The following is a 21,321-nucleotide window of genomic DNA, read 5'->3' on the forward strand; positions in this document are numbered from 1 at the left end:
CCCAAAGCTTCTTTTATTGTTCAGAAGCAAAACACGACAACTAATTTCAGTGGTATGGTACACATTTACTGCTTACTGTGTGTCTTTGCTAGGCTTTGGAGACAGGAAAGAAGATTGCAAAACACTTTCCCAGGCCTTGGGAAGCTCACAGTCCAGCAAAAACTGGAGACTAGCATAACATGTCTAGATACAGGATTCAGTAGGCTTGTCTTTTCTAGGATCTCTCTCCAAAAACCTCTTGGTAAGATGGGAATTCTCTGGCCCAGTGGCGGCACCCAGAACCTGCCCTGTGACAAGGCACTGAAGGACTTTGGGGCCCATTTTCTCAGGCTTAGGAGGGTGCCATCTCTCCATGGCCATTACTTACACTAGAGACTGGTCATCTTTTGAAAAATTCTTGCTTTTCCAAACTAAAAATAGAGTTATTGTTTTTTTCATATTGTGAAATGGTTATGTGCTTGTTGTAAATCATTTTGATAATAGTCCTTAGAAAAATGTAATGAAAGTACGTGAAAGTGTTAGTCGTTCAGTCATGTCTGACTCTTTGCGACCCCATGGACTGTAGCCTCTCAGGCTCTTCTACCCATGGAATTCTCCAGGCAAGAATACTAGAATGGGTAGCCATTCCCTTCTCCAGGAGACCTTCCCAACCCACTGATCGAACCTGAGTCTTCTGCACTGCCGGTGAACTCTTTACCATCTGAGCTACCAGGGAAGCCCAATGAAAGTAAAAATCACCTTATGTCCCACAGTCCTGATGCAACCATTACTGAAGTATTGATCACTGTTTCCCTTCACATGGACATGCATAATTTCATGTAAATGCCTCTAGAGGATACCGTTCTGGATGCCTGACTTCACTTAGCACATCCTCCCATGTCAATAGATACAGAGTCATAGAAACATTTTAATGGCTGCATAACATTTTTATTATAAATATAATAAAATTATAATTATAAATTAGCTATAATAGTTGCCTATTAATGATCACTTAGGTTGTTGCCAATTGGTTAATATTATATAAAATACCACACTAAAAGTCCTTGGGCATGTATATATCTGTACACTTGTGTTATTTTTTTCTACTTTCTAGAATAAATTTCTAGAAATAGGTGGATAGTCCACAAGTATACACATTTATGGGCTTCCCTGGTAGCTCAGCTGGTGAAGAATCTGCCTGCCATGCAGGAGACCCTTATTCAATTCCTGGGTTGGGAAGATCCCCTGGAGAAGGGATGGGCTCCCCACTCTAGTAATCATGGGCATCCCTCATGGCTCAGACAGTAAAGAATCCACCTGCAGTGTGGGAGAACTGGGTTAGATAACTGGGTTGGGAAGGTCCCTTGGAGAAGGGATGGGCTCCCCACTGCAGTATTCATGGGCATCCCTCATGGCTCAGACGGTAAAGAATCTGCCTGCAGTGTGGGAGAACTGGGTTCGATACCTGGGTTGGGAAGATCCCTCGGAGGAGGGCATGGCAACCCACTCCAATATTCTTACCTGGAGAATCTCCATGGACAGAGGAGCCTGGAGGGCCACAGTCCATGGTGTTGCAAAGAATCTGGCATGACTGAGTAGAGCACAGCACATGCACATTTATAAATTTAATAAATAACCAAGAACTTATGAGAATGCCTCTTTCCTCACACTATTAATCATCTTTAAGATTAGCAGTATTTTTAAATCTGAGTGGTGAAAAAGTTTTTAATTATTTTCATACTTATTTTTTAATGGAGTTGAATATCTTTGTGGGAGATTTTAAAGCAGAATTCCTGGGATATACTTATTTACATACTGAATTCTTAAAAAGAAGTTAAAATGAGAATGTGTGCCATGGCACACAGTATACAAAGGGCCTTTGTGGAGAGATTGTAGGCCAGGAGCTCATTTTCTACTTTACTTTTATCACCATTTTTTCATTGTTTCAAATTGCTTTGCATATTTTTGTGCTAAATGGGTATTGGAATACCAGTGTGTATCCTTTTCCATTCTTTTTCTTAGTCCTGCTAGCAGACCTTGCTCCTACTATTTCCTGTCTAAATATCTAAGTCCTACCTTTAATGTTTAGTGCAAAGCTTTCTCATTCGTGAAGTCATTTCTGACCACATGTGAAACAGTGAGGGTGGGCCCCAGCAAATGCTCCAGAATATAAGTAGTTTCCCTGGCAACCATCTCCCAGCACCATCCCTGTGTCCTCTCTGCTATACCTGCCTCCGGTTTGGTGGAATCTGAAATCTCAGCACTCCTCCAGAACCTGCAGCAGGTGGAGAAGTTCAGCGTGTACTTCAGTGATTTCATACTATTTCATATCTCACCTTCCCAACAACGCTGTGAAATCTTTAAGACGTGCTAATTATTGGAATTCATAGTGGAATATTACTTAGCCATAAAAAGAAACACATTTAGGTCATTGGTAGAGGGGTGGATGGACCTAGAGTATACAGGTCATACAGAATAAGTCAGAAAGAGAAAAATAAATATTATATATTAATGTGTGTATGTGGAATCTAGAAAAATGGTACAGATGAACCCATTTGCAGGGCAGGAATAGAAATGCATGTCTCCATAGAAAACAGACATGTGGACATGGAGAGTGGGAGGAGGGGTGGGGTGAACTGGGAGGTTGCAATTCACACATATACACTATCACGTGTAAGTAAATAGCTGGTGGGAAGCTGCCGTATAGCCCAGGGAGCTCAACTCGGTGCTCCGTGGTGACCTAGAGGGATGGCGTGAGGGTGAGGTGGGAGGGAGGTTTAAGAAGGAGGGGACATATGTATACATATAGCTGATACACTTCATTGTACAGCAGAAGCTAACACAACATTGTAAAGCAACTTACTCAAATTAAAAAAAGAAACCGCAATAGCTCTGGGCACAACACTAAGCACCGTTTGCTTAATAAAACAGCAACAGCAAAGAGTCGTTATCTTGCCTTACTTTATGAGACTAGTAAAGACATCAATCACATGAGGAAAAATAATGATTAATTTCTGGCACTGTGCTGAGTGCTTAACCCAGGTTATTTTATAGGGAACTTCATCATACACCTGGTCGTTGGTGCTGCTGAGGTTTTAATGCAGATGTAAGCCTGAAATTCACTTGGTTTCCCTACTTTACACCATTTTATGTTGATGGTATCATTTGGAAAGACCCAGAAAATTGCTATCTCCACAACTGCTCCATTAGAAACTTACTGCCATAGAGATTTTGTTGTTGTTTTCTTCTCTGTACTTGTTATTTTTTGTTTTCCTGTCTCTTGACAACAGAAACAGTGATGCCGATACTTGTTATCCAGAACTTATCTATAGTGACAGCATAGTATCTTGCCAAAACCACAACTTCTTTGGAAAATATTTTCCTTTTTCTGATTCACTCATAGTCGGAAAACATTCTGAAAATCAAATCTGACCCCATGACCCTGCTTTGACACTTGAGAGTTTTAGGAGGGCTGCAGAGTGCATGTTTATGTCTGTGACTGTCTTGGCAGCTGATCCCATGGTTGCTTGTTCACCCCTCTCTGTTGTCCCCCACCCTCTGCTCACCTTTATCCCTATCTGAGTTTCCTCCTATCTGAGTTTCCTGTTCCAGGCTTGTTTCTCGCTCATTCTCCCTCCCACCCTGCTCCCATTCCTGTGTCACCTCCATCTCTCCCACCCTATCTCCTCCTCCATCGCACCTCCACCCAACTCCCTTCCATCTGTATCTCAATCCCCGGTCCCTGTTTTATCCCCATTTCCAACTCTATTTCTCTCTGTATCCCTTCTCTGTAAAAAAAAAAAAAAAAAAAAATGCAACCTAGGCTTCACAGTATGGTTGAAATCACATTTACATATCCACCCAAATTTAAATGGAAGCACATTCTTCCCTCCCCAATGCAATGTGTTCACTTGCTTCTGAGACTAATGCCTTTCTTGCAACAGAAGCAGGATCAGTTTCATATCTGTGATCTGGCCTCTGGACATTGTAGGGCTTCCCTGGTGGCTCAGCCAGTAAAGAATCCGCCTGCAATGTGGGAGACCTGGGTTCAATCCCTGGGTTGGGAAGATCCCCTGGAGAAGAGAAAGGCTACCCACTCCAGTATTCTGGCCTGGAGAATTCCACGGACTGTATAGTCCATGGGGTCGCAAAGAGTCGGACATGACTGAGCGACTTTCACTTTCACTTTCTGGACACTGTATCACTTTTCCTGTTGTCTCTGTGAGAAGGCTTGCTCCCAAAGCCATTGTGTGATGCTGGAGTGTGTCCATCAGTCTGTCACCCCAGATGTGGACAACACGCACCTGTACAGACACACAGACACACACACCTTAGTTACCTGGGTTCCACAGAAGCATGTATTATGCCCAGAGTCTTATTAAGTCTCTTGTGAAAGCAGCTTCTTAGATTTTTGGTCCTCAGCTCCTACTTACCCTTTTGTTTCCCCCCTTATTTTATTTTTTAAAATTAGGGTATAGTTGCTTTACAGTGTTGTGCTAATTTCTGCTATACAACAAAGTGAATCAACCGTATGTTTACATAGACCCTCCTCCTTTTGAATCTCCTCCCCCACTCCTCACGCCCCATCCGCCTAGGTCACTGAGCACTGGGCTGATCTCCCTTTGCTATACGGCAGGTTCCCATAGCTATCTGTTTTACCTTTTAATGATACAGAGATATCTTCCCTAGCCTCTGGTTTTCAGTCATAGAGCAGGCCCCAAACCATACTTAGAATAAAAATGCTTCTCATTAGAGAAGGAACCACAGAGAGGCAATTTGATCTGCCTCGAGGTCTTTTCTTATCCTCTAGAGATTCAGGAGCCAACTTTTCTTCTTCCTTCTTGCTTATTAAATACCAAAGGCCAGTGGTTTGTCCTGTAACTGACAGTCTGCTCCAAGGATGGAGCCCTAATTGCTGTCAGCCTTGAAACGACCTGGTGTTTTGTAATTTGTTGGGTCAGATTGAGTCCGGTTTGGTGTACTGTTTGTGTTCATTTACTTTGTCCAGTAAATATGCAGCTGGCTTAGACCCGCTATTAGTCAACTGTGGCCATAGACTATGTGGCTTAAACCAGGAAAATTTATTTCTTGAAATTCTGGAGACTGGGAAGTTCAAGATCAGTGTGTTGACTGATTCAGTTCCCAGTTCTCTAAAAATGAGAAAGGACAAAGGTGCTAAATTGGCAGGAAAAAGAAAAGTTTCAACTTTTTTCTAGAATGCAAGTTGTAAATATTTTGCAGGATCTCTATTGCCTGAGATATTGTATACAAGTCATGAGGATTTTTATGGATTTAAACTAGGATGATAAACCATCTCACCCTAAATTCTGTTATAATGCCTTACTACTGTGATGCCTTCTTTAAAAGTCAAAGTTTCATAGTTTGTGTAAGCAGACTAAACAAAAATAAATAACGCTTTTATTTTAAAGAACAATTTAGAAGACTTCTTATTTAGAAAGAAAGCTTCATATGTCAATTATATTTCAATAAATTGCAAGAAAACTGTAGTATCTGTTTTCTCAAAATCTTTTTTGGAAATTGACCTTTTCCAAAAACAAGTGGTGCCAGGTTTAAGAGCTATAATGTTGAATTGAGAAGCAAGAAAATTTCCTCTTCTGTCCTGTGATCATTTAGTCTTGGCTACATGGGAGATGTTCAAAAGATGCTTCACGGACATGAATTTGGGGAGGCTTTTTATTTCAGTTTTGTCCTAGTCTGCTTTTCTCAGTTGCAAATAAGTAAAGTAATTAATGCTAATTAAATAAAAGAATAAACTCTTTCATGGATGACATTTTATTCGATTGCAACAATTCTTTATAAATATTTTGACAAGAGTATGAAGTGATAGGGTGCAAATGAGAGAGCAATCTGTTTTCAAAAAAACATGCTTTTCTCAAAACAAAACTTTTATTAAAAGTAAGAAAAAAACCTGATAATTTTCTGTAGATTGTTCAAACTTGTGGATATAGTTATCAGTTTTTGTAAAATATTATAGATTGCTGTTTTCAAATTGAACACTCTATGCTTCTGTGATTATGCTAAGCATTGTGAGTCACAAATTATCGATACAGTGTGATATAACATTAGCAAATGTTAGTGAATTCTGTTTGTTTCATATGCCTGGTACTTCCTTTCAGGAAGGGAGTTTCATATTTAAACATGGACCCTATAATTTTCTTCCTTTTTAAGAAGAAACCTGACTCTTTCTGTTCTATTTGCTCTGTCAGTGAAAGAAGGTAGGGTATTTGTTTTTTAATTAGCCCAATATCAATCCATATAATAGTTTTTCAAAGTTAGCTCCTGATTCAGCACTAGCTATCACCACTCATTGCTAAATATCTTTTTAAATTCCAGGGCCGCTGTTCATTGAACTCTTATCCATGTGCCAATTACTGTGCCTTAGCTACTTTATCTTTTATTTAAATCTCACAACAACAATCAAATATAAGTATTATTTTCACCACGTTATAGATTGTGAACCCAAAACTTAGAGTTAGTTAATAAACTCAAAGTCATATAACAAGTAGGTAGAAAACTAGATTTCAGTCCCAGGACTACAAAGTTTGGGCACTAATCACTGTTATATGCCCATGCTTCATTTGATGAACTATTCATGTAGCAAATACTTTTCAAGCACCTCTTATGTGCTACAGATTGTGGGTACTATGGTGAACAAAAACAGCTATAATCCATGCTATCATGGAACTGACACTGTAGCAGAAGAGACAGCAATTACAGATGTGTGTGTGCATGCGTGCGTGTGTGTGTGTGTGAAATCCCACTAGTGGGGAAGTCAAGGGTGTTAGGGAGCACAGGGCAATTGCAACCAACCACTCAAGTAACCTGATGGAGGACCGTAGGTTTTCAGAGGAAGAAACATCTGGAACCTGAGAAATGTCTCGAGATTGGCTAGGTAAAGGAGCTAATGTTTTCAAAAGTTTAGGGTAAGAAAGAGCTTGGTACAGTAAAGGAAATGGAGGAAGCTCGGAATACCTACGAATACAGGTTCCAGAGATGGGTTGGCGACAGAGAGAACTGAGACTCAATCGAAGGTCAGTCGTTAAACAGGTTCAGATGCTGTGTTATTGGCACTGGGACACATTAAAGAATCTTAGGAAAAAGAAATGGTCACTCTGGGCTAAACCCCTCTCTCAGTCTTGTTCTCTCTGTCTTTCTCCCTCCCTCCCTCCTTTCTTCTTCCGCTCATCTCTCTCTCCCGCCCCCTCTCTCATTTCCCCACACCCTCTCACATAAACAAGTAAAAGTGAAGTTGGAGTGAACTTGCAGTAAATCAGATGAGAGGTGAGGATACTCTGGACTGAAACAGTGCTGGGGGGATGGAGAAAAGTGGATACATTGACAAGTGTTATCTAGGGGTGGATTTGATACAATCGAGTCATTCCTGGGAAGGTTGGGGGAGAAGGAGTCAAGAATGACTTCTAAATTTCTGTCTTGAACAAATTATTAGGATCATTTACAAAGACAGAGAATATAAGACTTTGGGGGAAAGCTAATGGGTTCAACTACAGATGGAGAAATTAACTTGGTAGAGATGGACCCATTTGATTTGGCAATTCGGAAGTCATTAGCCATCACTGGGAGTGACCAAGTCATGGCAGAAACCCAACTCTAGCAAATTGATGAGTAAACGAGAGGGGAAGATGTTAGGATCTGAGTGTGTACTACGTGTTCAGGAGTATTAGCTAAAGTAGAACATAGGATCGGGTAAGAGCTGTTTCGATAAAGAGTGGTCCTAAGCGTGTGTTTATGGAAGGGAAAGCTCAAGAACTGGTGGAGAGGGATAGGCTGATAAAGAAAGAAGACAAGATTATTTTAAGACACAAGTCTCCTGAGAAAGCATGGTGGGGAGAAAATCTGGAGCACAGGTAGAGGGTGGATATTTCCACAGAGATAAAGAATACTTCCACCAAAGTCCCCATTTCTGAGGCCAGAGTGGTGATGGGAAGGAGGGTGTGGATGTGCCTAAGTTTGAGATGGGGGAGAGAGAAACACAGAGTGGGGTGGACTTGAATTTGAGGGGATTCCCACCTGAAGACTGCATGCAGGTTTTTTAGGTCTAACACAATAGTCTACCTTTCTGAGCAGACGAATTTATGAAAACATTTTTTAAACCGACAGTTAAAATGTGCTATACCGAGTGAAGTAAGTCAGAAAAAGAAAAACAGGTACCGTATATTAATGCATGTATACGGAATCTACAAAAATTGTATTGATGAACCTATTTGCAGAAGGGGAATAGAGACACAGATGCAGAGAACAGACTTTGGACACAGCGGGGGAAGGAGAGGATGGGAAGAATTGAGAGAGTAGCACTGAAGCATATACATTGTCATATACATATGCATTACATTACATTACATATACATTATCGTATGAAATGGGAAGTTGCTGCATAGCACAGGGAACTCAACTTGGTGCTCTGTGACAACCTGGAAGGGTAGAATGGGGTAGGGAGGAGGGGGAGGTTTAAAAGGGAAGGGGCGTATGTAAACTTATGGCTGATTCATGTTAATGTATGGCAGAAGCCAGCACAATATTGTAAAGCAGTTATCCTCCAATGAAAAAGAAATTAAAAAAAAGAACTAAATAAATGTGTTCTTTCACATTTTAAAATGTAGCTATCATGGCAAATTTCTAAATTTTAAGCAAGATTCAAAAGCTATTGTATAGTGTCACATTGGCCCCCAAAGATACCAGTTTAAAGATGTGTTTTCCAAAAATATCTCCCCCGAAGTTTTACTTTTAATTAGGAAAAGATAGTATAAATAATCTTAAAATTAACATTGGCTACACTCTGTCATCAAATGGTTATAGTTTCACTTTTCTGTAAATTTGTCAAATGGAATAGAATATCTGTATTTAAATACCTTGGATTCATTCTTTATAATATATGGCTTTGAAATAAATATATGGTTTGACACTAAGTCCTTTGGGAATAAAGATAGGTCTGAAACAGCCATTGTTTCTTGTTTCTATAAAAGGAGCATCTCTTTCAGGATGCAATAAACAACCCACTCCACGTCTGCCAGCCTTAGATCTAAGGGGCTGTGAAGGATAAGAACTGAACACTCTAAGTACCAACTCTCGGATGACCTCAGTCATGAGCATGTCCTCGCTTTTTAGATGAGCTGGGAAAAAAGCACCATTAACATTATTTACATTCTGTGTGAGTTTGCCATAACAAAGTGCAACATACTGGGTACCTTCAAATGAGAAATTTATTATCTCACCGTCCTCAAGGTTAGGCAGCCATGCCACCCTCTGAGACTCTGGGCAGAATTCTTTGCCTCTTCCTCGCCTCAGGTGGTGGCCTGGAGTATATGGGATTCCTTAGTTTGCAGCTGCATTAGTCCAATCTTTGCCCCTGTGCCTGTGTGAGACTGTCTAAATTTCCCCTTTATATAAGGACATTGGTCATATTGGATTAGGACCCCTCCCCGCCATGACCTCATTTTATCTTGATCACTTCTCTGAAGATCCCACTTCCAAATAAAACCACATCCCAAGGTAGACTTCCGTGTATCGTGGAGGGAGCACACAGTTCAACCCATAATAGGTTCTATTAAGAGCACATTTTGAGACCAAGTCAAATACATAGACTCCTTTTAAAGGAACACTTTTGACACTCCATGCTTTTCAATAATCCATACTAGTAATGACTTTGATCAACATCCTCACAGACATAAAATATCACTTCAGTGGCTGCTTTTGTTCTTCTTCAGTTGTCTTTCCACCACTGGTATTAAAAGATAGTATGGAAATGTTCAAAATTGAAATTTGATCCTTCAGTTTCTTGTACTCAATTTGGTGGGACTATTAATGAACTGAGATGAGATTAAAGAGACAAGGAGGAAAAAGTAAATGTAATAATACACCCCAGAAACAATTCTTTAGTTGATTTTGTAAAACTAGTTTGGTAATCCTAAACATACTAATAAATTGTTTCCAAATATGCAACTAAAAGATTAAAAAGAAAATCGTCATTTCAAAATAAATGGCATTTATTAAGAATTGGATATGACTGAGCAACCAACGTTTTGCGCTTCCCTGGTGGCTCAGACAGTAAAGAATCTGTCTGCAATGTGGAAGCCCAGGGTTCTGTCCCTGGGTTGGGAAGATACCCTGAAGAAGGGAATGGCAACCCACTCCAATATTCTTGCTTGGAGAATTCCATGGACAGAGGAGCCTGGAGGGCTACAGTCCATGGGATTGCAAAGAATCGGACATGACCGAGCAACTAACATTAACATTAATTTGTTCATAACAGAGATGTAGACATAGCAAAGTTTATGCAAATTGCCAAACGTTTTGATAACGTTTATCAAAGTTCCCTCTTTTAGAAATATTTTTTCTTAATACATTTATTTGATAAATCTTTTAAAATGTTATTTGATATGCTTAGCAAGATTCTAGATACTGAGACTGCAACAGTGAACAAAACAAGAGGAGTAACCCTTTCACTGTGATGCTTTTATCCCATTTGGGGAGAAGGACGGGAGAGAAAGAAAATAGCTCTTCTCTTGAGAATAGACTGAAGAGGACACAGGATGAAGGAAGGAGATAAGGTAGGAGATTGTTGGGTCATTCGGGTGAGAGAGGACTGGCTTGGACCAAGATCATTGCTGTGGAGGTGGTAAGAAATGGCTGGATTCTGGGTGAATTTTGAAAATAAAGTCAACAATTTGTTGATGAATCAGCTGTGGAGTATGAACAGAGATGGGTAAAGGATAACTCCAGCTTCATCCTGAATAAAACAAATAACTTGAGGAGTATGCTTCTTTTAAACTATATAATGAAAAAGAAAGATTACATGTGAAAGTTGTTAAGAGCAGTTTTTCAAGCAGATTTAAAGTTGAGCTGGAGGGCAAAGTTACTGCCTTTGGGATATTTATTCCAAATCGAATTAAATAATTAAGGAAATGGAAATATTTATGCTATCTGTCATAGGAAGCAGTAAAGAATGGGAACTATCTTCTCATTTTTGCCAAACAGAGGTGGAAAATAATCACAATAGTACTGTTAAAAGGGAGAGAAGGATAAACAGATTATGTATAACATTTTTTTTAATTACTTCACTTTGTTTCTGGAGATATTGGTAATGTCTAATTAGATTTTCTGAATAAGATGACAGAACCTTTTAGATGTTGAATTAATTTTCTCTGGCTCCTGTCAGTGGTTGTAATCACAGTTTTACTCATCTAGTCCAGCTGTTTCTGCATTTTTAGAGTTTTGTGTGGTGGGCTCCTTGCCAACCATTGGGGGGTAACTTGCTCCATATCTGCAGGTCAACCTCACTTCCCTTCCCACTCTCCTCTCTGTTCCTGTTGTTGAGTTTATTGTCCCTGCCCATCAGATAACCAGCAGAGCACGTGAACATGCTCGACTGGTCCTGGGATGGGATGTCTCCCCATGCCCTGTTTCTCAGCCTGTCATATAGCTCCCACCTGGAACTCATGTAAACCAGAGGCGGGAGTGATTTCATCTCACTCGCTGCCGAAGTGAGAAGCCTTTGTGTAAACAGAAGTGTTGAGGTACACAGAATACACCTTGAGATCCAGCCTTTGCTTTCAGACATCTTTATATACTGCACAGAAGGCCATCTGGGGAATATCTCAGGCCGTCATTACACATCATGGTCAGCAAGCCTGATCGTGCCCAGCAGCATGAGTGTTTCAACTGGAGTGAAGCATTATCTGTGCTCCAGACTTTTCGTTTAGGTCTCTTCCAGTTCAGTTTTATTGGTATTGCTAGATATGTATAAATCACAAATTTTAAAGCCTGAGATATGTATTTAGGAGTTTAAAGTAAAATGCTATAAGTTTTATATTATTAAATGCACAGACATGGCCACAGGGGGACATGGTGTGAGTGGGGCTGATTTGTTTCTATTCCAATGTATATGTATACACATATGCCTCAGTATTTCTATACATTTCAAAATGGTCACTGCAATAATCTAGTTATTGTTACCATAAAAAGACATTATACAGTTATCGACTATTTTCCTCACACTGTACATTTCACACTTATGACATTTATTTTGTAAATAGAAGTTTGTACCTCTTATGCTCCCTCACCTATTTTTTTCCTTCCAAAAACCCCCTTCCCTGTTGCAGCCACCTGTTTGTTCTGTATATCTATGAATCTGTTTCTGTTTTGTTATGTTTGTTCATTTGTTTTTGTTCTTTTTTAGATTTCACTTATAAGTGAAATTATACAGTATCTGTCTTTCTCTATCTGATTTATTTCACTCAACATAATACTCTCTGGATCCATCCATGTTGTCCTAATGGGAAAAAAAAGATTCATTATTTTTTATGGCTGAGTAATATTCCATTGTATATTTACCATATCTTAATTCATCTCTTGATGGGCACAAACTAGAATAAATAATTCTAAGATGTATATTGAAAGACAAAAGACTCTGAATAGTCCAAACAATCCTGAGAAAGAACAAAACTGGAGGCATCATGCTCTCTGATTTCAAACTATACTGCAAAGCTGCTGCTGCTGCTGCTGCTAAGTCGCTTCAGTCGTGTCCGACTCTTAGTGACCCCATGGACTGCAGCCTACCAGGCTCCTCTGTCCATGGGATTTTCCAGGCAAAAGTACTGGAGTGGGGTGCCATTGCCTTCTACAGTAATCAAAACAGTATGGTACTGGCACAAACACACACACATAGATTAATAGAACAGAATAGACAGCCCATGAATTTGAGCAAACTCTGGGAGACAGTGAAGGACAGGGGAGACTGCAAGAGTTGGACATGACCTAGAAATTGAACACATACACACACACAGAGCCCATAAATGAATGCACATTTCTATAGGAAATTAAACTATGATAAAGGAGGTAAGGATATACAATGGAAGAATGACAGCTACTTCAATAAATAGTTTTGAGAAAATGACAGCTACATGCAACAAAATCAAATTGGACTACTTTCTCATGTCATACATGAAAATAAATCCAAAATGGATTAAAAGCCTAAATGTAAAACTTGAAATCATAAGATTTCTAGAAGAAAACATAGGCAATCCACTCACTGACATCATTCTTAGTAGGTTTTTTTTTTTTTTTGCTATGTCTTCTTGGACAAGGGAGACAAAAGCAAAAATAAACAAATTGGACTATCAGTTCAGTTCAGTTCAGTTCAGTCACTCAGTCATGTCCGACTCTTTGCGACCCCATGAATCTCAGCACGCCAGGCCTCCCTGTCCATCACCAACTCCTGGAGTTCACCCAGACTCACGTCCATCGAGTCAGTGATGCCATCCAGCCATGTCATCCTCTGTCGTCCCCTTCTCCTCCTGCCCCCAATCCCTCCCAGCATTAGGGTCTTTTCCAATGAGTCAACTCTTCGCATGAGGTGGCCAAGGTACTGGAGTTTCAGCTTTAGCATCATTCCTTCCAAAGAAATCCCAGGGCTGATCTCCTTCAGAATGGACTGGTTGGATCTCCTTGCAGTCCAAGGGACTCTCAAGAGTCTTCTCCAACACCACAGTTCAAAAGCATCAATTCTTCAGCGCTCAGCCTTCTTCACAGTCCAACTCTCACATCCATACATGACCACAGGAAAAACAATAGCCTTGACTAGCCAGACCTTTGTTGGCAAAGTAATGTCTCTGCTTTTGAATATGCTGTCTAGGTTGGTCATAACTTTCTTTCCAAGGAATAAGTGTCTTTTCATTTCATGGCTGCAGTCACCATCTGCAGTGATTTTGGAGCCCAAAAAAATAAAGTCTGACACTGTTTCCACTGTTTCCCCATCTATTTGCCATGAAGTGATGGGACTGGATGCCATGATCTTCGTTTTCTGAATGTTGAGCTTGAAGCCAACTTTTTCACTCTCCTCTTTCACTTTCATCAAGAGGCTTTTTAGTTCCTCTTCATTTTCTGCCATAAGGGTGGTGTCATCTGCATATCTGAGGTTATTGATATTTCTCCCGGCAATCTTGATTCCAGATTGTGTTTCTTCCAGCCCAGCGTTTTTCATGATGTACTCTGCATATAAGTTAAATATCAAACTAAAAATCTTTTGTATAGTGAAGGAAATGATCAACAAAATGAAAAGATCAACTAATGAGTGGGAGAAGATACTTGCAAATGACATATCTGAGACGGGGTTAATATCCAAAATATACAAAGAACTCCTACAACTCAATATCCAAAAAACAGCATGATTGAAAAATGGGCAGAGGATTTGAATAGATGTTTCCCAAAGAAGACATACACATTGCCAGCAAGCACGTGACAAAATGCTCAAGATCACTAATCAAGGAAATGCAAATCAAAACCATGATGAAATATCACCTCACACCTGTCACGATGGCAATTATGATTTCTATATAGTTTTAAAAATGTGAGAATTCCTTAAATTTTCATTTCATAACAAGTAGTTATGCCTTTTTTCCTCAAAATTATTCTCATATTCCTTTTTCTCTTCAGTATTGCAACTTTCTGAAAGTGAAAGTCGCTCAGTCATGTGTGACTCTGCAACCGCATGGACTATGCAATACATGGAATTCTCCAGGCCAGAATACTGGAATGGGTAGCCTTTCCCTTCTCCAGGGGATCTTCCCAGCCCAGGGATCGAACCCAAGGCAATTTTCTAGGGACATAAAATCAGCATGTGGCATAGCAAATATGATCTTCCTATATGAGTGAAAATATGAAAGTAATGGTCGATAAGGATTAAACATGTACTAGAAGGCAATGGCACCCCACTCCAGTACTCTTGCCTGGAGAGTCCCATGGATGGAGGAGCCTGGTAGGCTGCAGTCCATGGGGTTGCTATGAGTCGGACACGACTGAGCGACTTCACTTTCACTTTCCACTTTCATGCATTGGAGAAGGCAATGGCAACACACTCCAGTGTTCTTGCCTGGAGAATCCCAGGGACGGGGGAGCCTGGTGGGCTGCCGTCTCTGGGGTCGCACAGAGTCGGACACGACTGACGCGACAGCAGCCGCAGCAGCAACACTTATAGACTAGTAAACGATCACAAGTTATTCTCATATACACAGTGACAGAGAGTAGATTATTTTTCCCCAATATAGGAATGCTCAGTAAAAGTTATGCCAAAGATCCCTGTGTTTTCTCAGATCTCATAAAGTTGAAGGAGAAATATTTGGTTTCCTTTCTGTAAGTTCTAAGAGTAAAGGAATAGATCTCATTGTATGACATTAAAGGGGCCACAAAAATAAAGGAGGAGGAGGAAAAAATTAGAGAAAAATACTCTGTGAGGTCTGTTCCACTCATGAGTTAACTACCGAGGGCACAGCCAGGATGTGCCTTTTCCCTGAGTTTCAGAGACTTTAGACAATCCTCTGACAGCCAAAACTTAGGACTTAAGCCTAGTTTGAGGAGAGCTTCTAGAAGGGAGTAGCTACAGAAGCCAAGTACCTCTTTCTCTTTTCTTGTTTCCTCCATCTCCCTCTCCCCTCAGTCAGTACATTCCATTCTTTGAGATTCATCATGAATCTCAGATTCATCATGAGTATCTGTGGAATACCTAAATGTGATTTCCAGAGCAAGGAGTATAGTATTTCCAAACACTATACAAAACTAAGAGCTTATTGTAATTTTATCTTAATAAAAAATAGATAGCTATGGTCTTAAAATGTGCCTGGTAGATTTCTGTCTAGTGCTTGAAACTGTACATTGTCAAGCCGTCAGAACAAACCACATTATCTCTATTTTCCATTAAGTCAGGCTCCAGTGAATTACCCTCATTTCTATCTCTTCTTTTTGGCCTCTAGCACCATGACCTGAATCCTACAAAGAAATAGATTGATACTGTGAACACTTATCTATATGACAAGAGAGGCATTTTAGATGAGAGGTTTTCTATTAAAAAATTGTTTCAAAAAGTAAATGCACTATTGTCACGATAGTAAGGGTCCCCTCTAGTTGACCATTCGCTATAGATAAATGGTACTTCATACAAAATGGGGGAGCAAAACTCGTCCAATAATTTCTAGGACTTCTTATTCTAGTATAATCTTTGATAACGTCTTTTGATAAATAAAGTGATCTTACACAGCATGTACATTATGTAAAATTGGATAGAACTTGTAGAAATATGGAGATCATTTTCTGGGATTCATTTTTGTGAGCTCTTTGCAGTCAAAGGTTTGTTTCCTCTTTTGCTGGTTGAGGTATTAAGTCAAGAATTTATTACATACTAGGTTCTATAATTCTGTGTATTGAAAATATAATAATTGAATATTATATATAACATAAACATTTTTATTTTAAAGAAAAATATTTTGTCCAGTTTCTAATTAGTCTGCTAATAGTCATCAGACTGCATCTCTTTACTTTGTGTAAGAAGATATTGGTGAAAAAATTTTCAGAAGCGACTCATGCTTCCTATAAAAAAAGAAAATTTTGCTTCATGTCCTTATTTTGCTTCATATTGTTCTCTCTCCAAGATTCCACAAGGTAACTTGCAGATAAGCATCACATATCTCTGTTGAGATATCTGTCTATGGGCGAGGCACTGTTCTTGGTATTATGTATATAAACATATATTCAACTTCCTTGTCCTCCAGAAGTCCATGATCTGAATTCCTGAGGACACGGACTTGTGAATAACTAACTGTAATGCAGTATGATTATTATAATCTGAACCATGCACTAACACAAAAGAAGTGATTTAATTCCAGTTGGGAAACTGGAAAAGATAATGTAAGACTGACTGTGTCATATAACTGACCAGGAATTTGCTAAATGGGAAAGTACGAAAGTGAGAGTATTCTATGTATCTATGTTCTTGCGATAAAAACCACCTGCTGTTTTTCTTTTTTTTCCCCCATGCGCAGGCTAGAAACTTCATTCATTTCTTCAACAAGTTTTTAATGAGTTCCTACTGTGAATAAAACACTCAGAAACAAGATGCTTCTATGCATTGCATTGTAGTCTTGGATTGCCAAGAACCTGGAGATAATTTGTCTTTACTCATCATATATGCACCTCATTTTGAGAACCATTAGTATGGGCATAGGGCAAAGATCATTTTTTTAAGAAAACTTTGTTCATTCATTCATTCAGTCAGCCAGCAATATTTGTTGAGTGCCTGCCTTGTGTTCGACAGTGTTTAGTAGAGAACACTTACCTGGAAATAAGGATTCAAGAATCATGTCTGTCCAGACAATTTTTTAAACAACAGAGGAGTTGGCACTGGGTTTGGTGAATGGCCACAGTCAGGAAGAAAGGAAAGCAAGAGAGGAGTAGAAGAGGCCTGTGAACCAGGCGGGCTGATCAAAAGGGCTTGGGGAGAAGCCGCTCAAGGAGAGGCCAGCAAGGCCTCGACCACCACTGCTGGAGCCAACAAGACCCAGTGCGGTGGGATGAGGGGTCACTGATTGTTCAGAGGTCAGTGCTGGTCTGGAGGCCGCTTCTAGGAGTGGCGAAAGGGGCAGGGAGCACGTGGTGGACAGATAGGGATGCAGGAGAACACAAATGAGCGGCAGAGGTGGGGTGAAGACCAAGTGTTCTTCAGGGACTTCCCTGGGGGTTCAGTGGTTAGGACTCCGCACATCCACTACAGGGGCCCGAGTTCAAATCCTGGTTGGGGAACTAAGATCTTCCATGTCTCGTGACATGGCAAAAAAAGGAAATGTTCTTCAAAGTAACAGAAAGTGAAGTCGCTCAGTCGTGTCTGACTCTTTGCGACCCAATGGACTGTAGCCTACCAGGCTCCTCCATCCATGTAATTTTCTAGGCAAGAGTACTGGGGTGGGTTTCTATTTCCTTCTCCAGGGGATCTTCCCAATCCAGGGATTGAAGCCAGGTCTCCCGCATTGCAGGTAGATGCATTACTGCCTAAGCCACCACCTGTGTATGCTTAAAGGCATAAAGGATGGATGCAATTTATCTTTTATTTTTGGTGTCCAATTTCGTGGAATCTTTATTATTTCATGAAAATTCCCTGCCTTGTTTAATTTTTAAAATATGTTTGCAGTTAACACAATATATGAAAACCCCCATTCGTATTTGCTTGCAGAATGTATCATGTGTTTATTAACTTTTCCCCTCATTATTTCACTGTTATTATTAGGATACAGATGGACATTTTAAAAGACAAATAGACCATATTTTTAATGATGATATATCAGTTCAGTTCAGTTCAGTCACTCAGTAGTGTCCAACTCTTTGCGACCCCATGAACCGCAGCATACCAGGCTTCCCTGTCCATCACCAACTCCACAATTTTGACTGTTATCATATTGAATATTTTTCATTAAGAAAGGCTCATTTTATTCCTAATAATTTTATTTAAATGCTTAGCATATAAAGTCACTATTATGTTTTTGCTGTATAAATAGTAAGCAGTGTGAATAGTGGAACTTAAAAGACAAAGCTTGACAATGAAAACTCTGTTATTTTTGAACATGTATTTCACAGCATGAGAACATAATGTATTCAGCTATTCATTTTATAAACAGAAAAATGCATTTAAAATTAGAATTGTGCCATTCAGAGCCAGTAATTCATGCAGTCATAAGAGAAATATAAATGTGCCATTATCAGTGGGTAGAGAAAAAATCATGTTTCAATAAAACATTTGGTGATTAAATATCTCTGAAAAAAACTTTCTTTCTAGAAAATAAAGAAAGAATTGAAAGTCAGGTATACAGCATTAGGCTTTTAACATGATCAGGGAGAATTAGAAAATTACAGAGCATGAATCTGCTATAGACTTCTTTGAAATTCATCTTTTGTGAGAAATCTGAGGTCACCTAACTTCTGTTGACCATCAACTTTAAGCATCACTTTTTTGCTTCCTTCTGAGCCAAAAGATACCTTAATCCAAGATTTCATAAACTCTAGTATATGTGTGTGTGCTAAATCACTTCAGTTGTGTCCAACTCTTTGCGACCCTGTGGACTGAAGCCCTTCAGACTCCTCTGTCCATAAGATTCTCCAGGCAAGAATACTGGAATGAGTTGCCATGCCCTCCTTCAGGAGATCTTCTTGACTCGGGGATCAAACCTAGGTCTCCTGCATTGCAGGCAGATTCTTTACCATCTGAGCCATCAGGGAAGCCCAGGTATTACGATAACCTTTGTAAAATAATAAAAATTCCCTGTGAATTAAGTATGGGCTTATTTTTCCAGTAGTGGTGTAGATTTGCCCTGATCAGCCTGTACTCTTGAGCTTACGATCATTTGGGTTCAATGCCACACAGTGAGAGAGGGTTTGCAGGATTTGCCAGCTTGTGAAACAGAACTGTTGTGTCCAGCTAACCCACAGGAGAGTCAATCTGCCACCCTGGCTAAGCTAACAGTGTCCCCCCAGCAGGTCCCTGAGCTAACAAGGTTACCTTGGAGAGAATGTTCATAGAAACTTGGCACCTGCCTCAGTCCAGCAGTATGCTCACTCAGGTAAGGAGGTTGCTCCAGTTTATCTGGGGTACCTCCTGTTCCCTGCTTACATCCTGTTTTAACCCCTCTCTTATCTTTTATGTTAATAGCACCCTCTTTCCCTCCTGTATCCCACACCATCTCTCTCTTGTCAACACTCCCTCTCTATGGACTTCCCATGGTGGTCTAGTGGTTAAGAATCCACCTGCCAATGCAGGGGAGACAGGTCTGATCCCTGGTGTTGGAAGATTCCATGTGGTGCAGAGCAGCTAAGCCCATGGGCCACAACTGCTGAAGCCCGAGTACCCTAGAGCCCTGCTCTGCAGCAAGAGAAGCCACCATCGTTAGAAGCCAGCACCAGAACCAGAGTAGCCCCCGCTCGCCATAACTAGAAAAAATCCATGGAGCAGCAACCAAGCTCCGGAGCAGTCAAAAATAAATAAAGAATGAAAGGAAGAAAATTTTAAAAAATACTCCCTTTCTAAACAACATTGGTGTGTACGTAAAAACCCAAACAGGAGGTTTTTTGAATGTTAAGTTTATCTCCAAAAGGTCATTTTTCTCTTTGCATCTATCAAAATTGATTGCCAATCACATCCTTAATAAAGGACTTTGACATTTAGACACTTTTCACCAGATTTCACTGCAGTGAGTACCAAATGTCTGCCAGAGAGGGAGAGATGCATTTTTTGCATTAACTCATTTTTTTAATTTTATAGCGGAAACCCCCAATGGTGGTAGATGATCTTTTTGAAGACATGAAAGATGGTGTGAAGCTACTTGCTCTGCTGGAAGTCCTGTCTGGGCAGAAACTGGTAAGGATGTTTTCTGTGACCAGATTTGTCAAATTATTCCCATTTGGAATTTGGGGAGTGTAGATTGGGGAGTGTAAAGGGTGCTACCCATGTAAAGGTTTTTCTCTTTTGTAGTTGGTAATACATAGGAAACACTAGTCTATCGGTCACTTCTGGGAGCAAGGAATAATTTTTCCTTTTTGTACCCGGATACCTGTAGTAGCTTTAAAACATTATGTATAGTAGTAGCAACTTACAAGTAAAGGTAAAGAGCTTAACTCTTTAAAGGTAAAGAGGTTAACTGCTGCATCTGTGCGGTATCCAGGAAGATAAGTTGGAAATTAATATCTAACACATTTTAAGTGCTTACTTTCCATTTGGAAAGGATTGTTGGTCCAGTTGTTTCCATAGTATTGAAAATTAAGCTTGAAAGCAGCATGGCATTTTTCATCCATTGGTGGCCATTCTCCATCATCAGTCGTTTGTAATGGGAACAGCGTGTTCAGAACCATTTGAATTTATGTTCAGCAGAACTAGCAAAGTGAAAAACAAATTGCCACTGACCTATAAAGTGTCTTTTTCTGCATTACTAAAATAATAAAATATTTAGTTCTTTCTGGCTTATGTTTTTTTTTTTTCCATTTTGGAATAGTAGAGAAGCAGTTTGCGAACATAAATTATTTATGTGACATTTCCCATAATTTTTAAAAGGAGCTCAGGAAATAATCTTCAGAATATTGTATAACACGCTAGACATAGTGTCCAAAATTAGATGTACTCATTTTTTCTTAATCTGTTGCATCTTGACAAAGAGCTGCTGGATCATTGTTTCTTGGATAATTGAGGTTTTTAAAGTGTTTTTGCCTGGTCATAAATTTCCAGTTAATTTCATGTAGGAGTCTTCAACATAGCTTTTATAAATGTAAGATAGTTGTTTGTTGGAAAATACAAACTGATGATTTTTGTGTAAGTCATTATCTACTTGCATTCATATTACAGCAGAGGCTTCTGGTGAGCCATCTCAGCTCACCTCTGATCTAGCCACGGCAGAGGTGGACACAACCCACACCCTCCATCAGCATCTCAACTCAAGCTCTGACAACACCTGTCTGAATTTCTGCCCCCAGGGCTTTTATCAAAGCCACAGATTGCACAAG

At 39.8% G+C, this 21,321-nt stretch overlaps 1 protein-coding gene across 16 annotated transcripts in view; it reads left to right on the plus strand.

Moving 5' to 3' along the window:
* The window catches only part of SYNE1 (spectrin repeat containing nuclear envelope protein 1), a 494,933-nt gene that overhangs the window by 89,552 nt on the left and 384,060 nt on the right, over window positions 1–21,321 (plus strand). For 14 of the 16 annotated variants that reach the window (XM_044924087.2, XM_044924084.2, XM_044924085.2 and 11 more), the window contains exon 4: window positions 20,090–20,185. The exons of 1 other annotated variant lie outside the window; for it this stretch is intronic. In XM_044924087.2, coding sequence (XP_044780022.2) covers window positions 20,090–20,185 — 96 coding nt within the window. Of the gene's footprint in view, window positions 1–10,532; window positions 10,566–20,089; window positions 20,186–21,321 lie in introns of those variants that run through there. One more of the 16 variants, XM_044924081.2, reaches the window with a different exon arrangement.

The sequence above is a fragment of the Bubalus bubalis genome, chromosome 10 (genome assembly GCF_019923935.1).
Source record: "Bubalus bubalis isolate 160015118507 breed Murrah chromosome 10, NDDB_SH_1, whole genome shotgun sequence".
Lineage (NCBI taxonomy): Eukaryota > Metazoa > Chordata > Mammalia > Artiodactyla > Bovidae > Bubalus > Bubalus bubalis.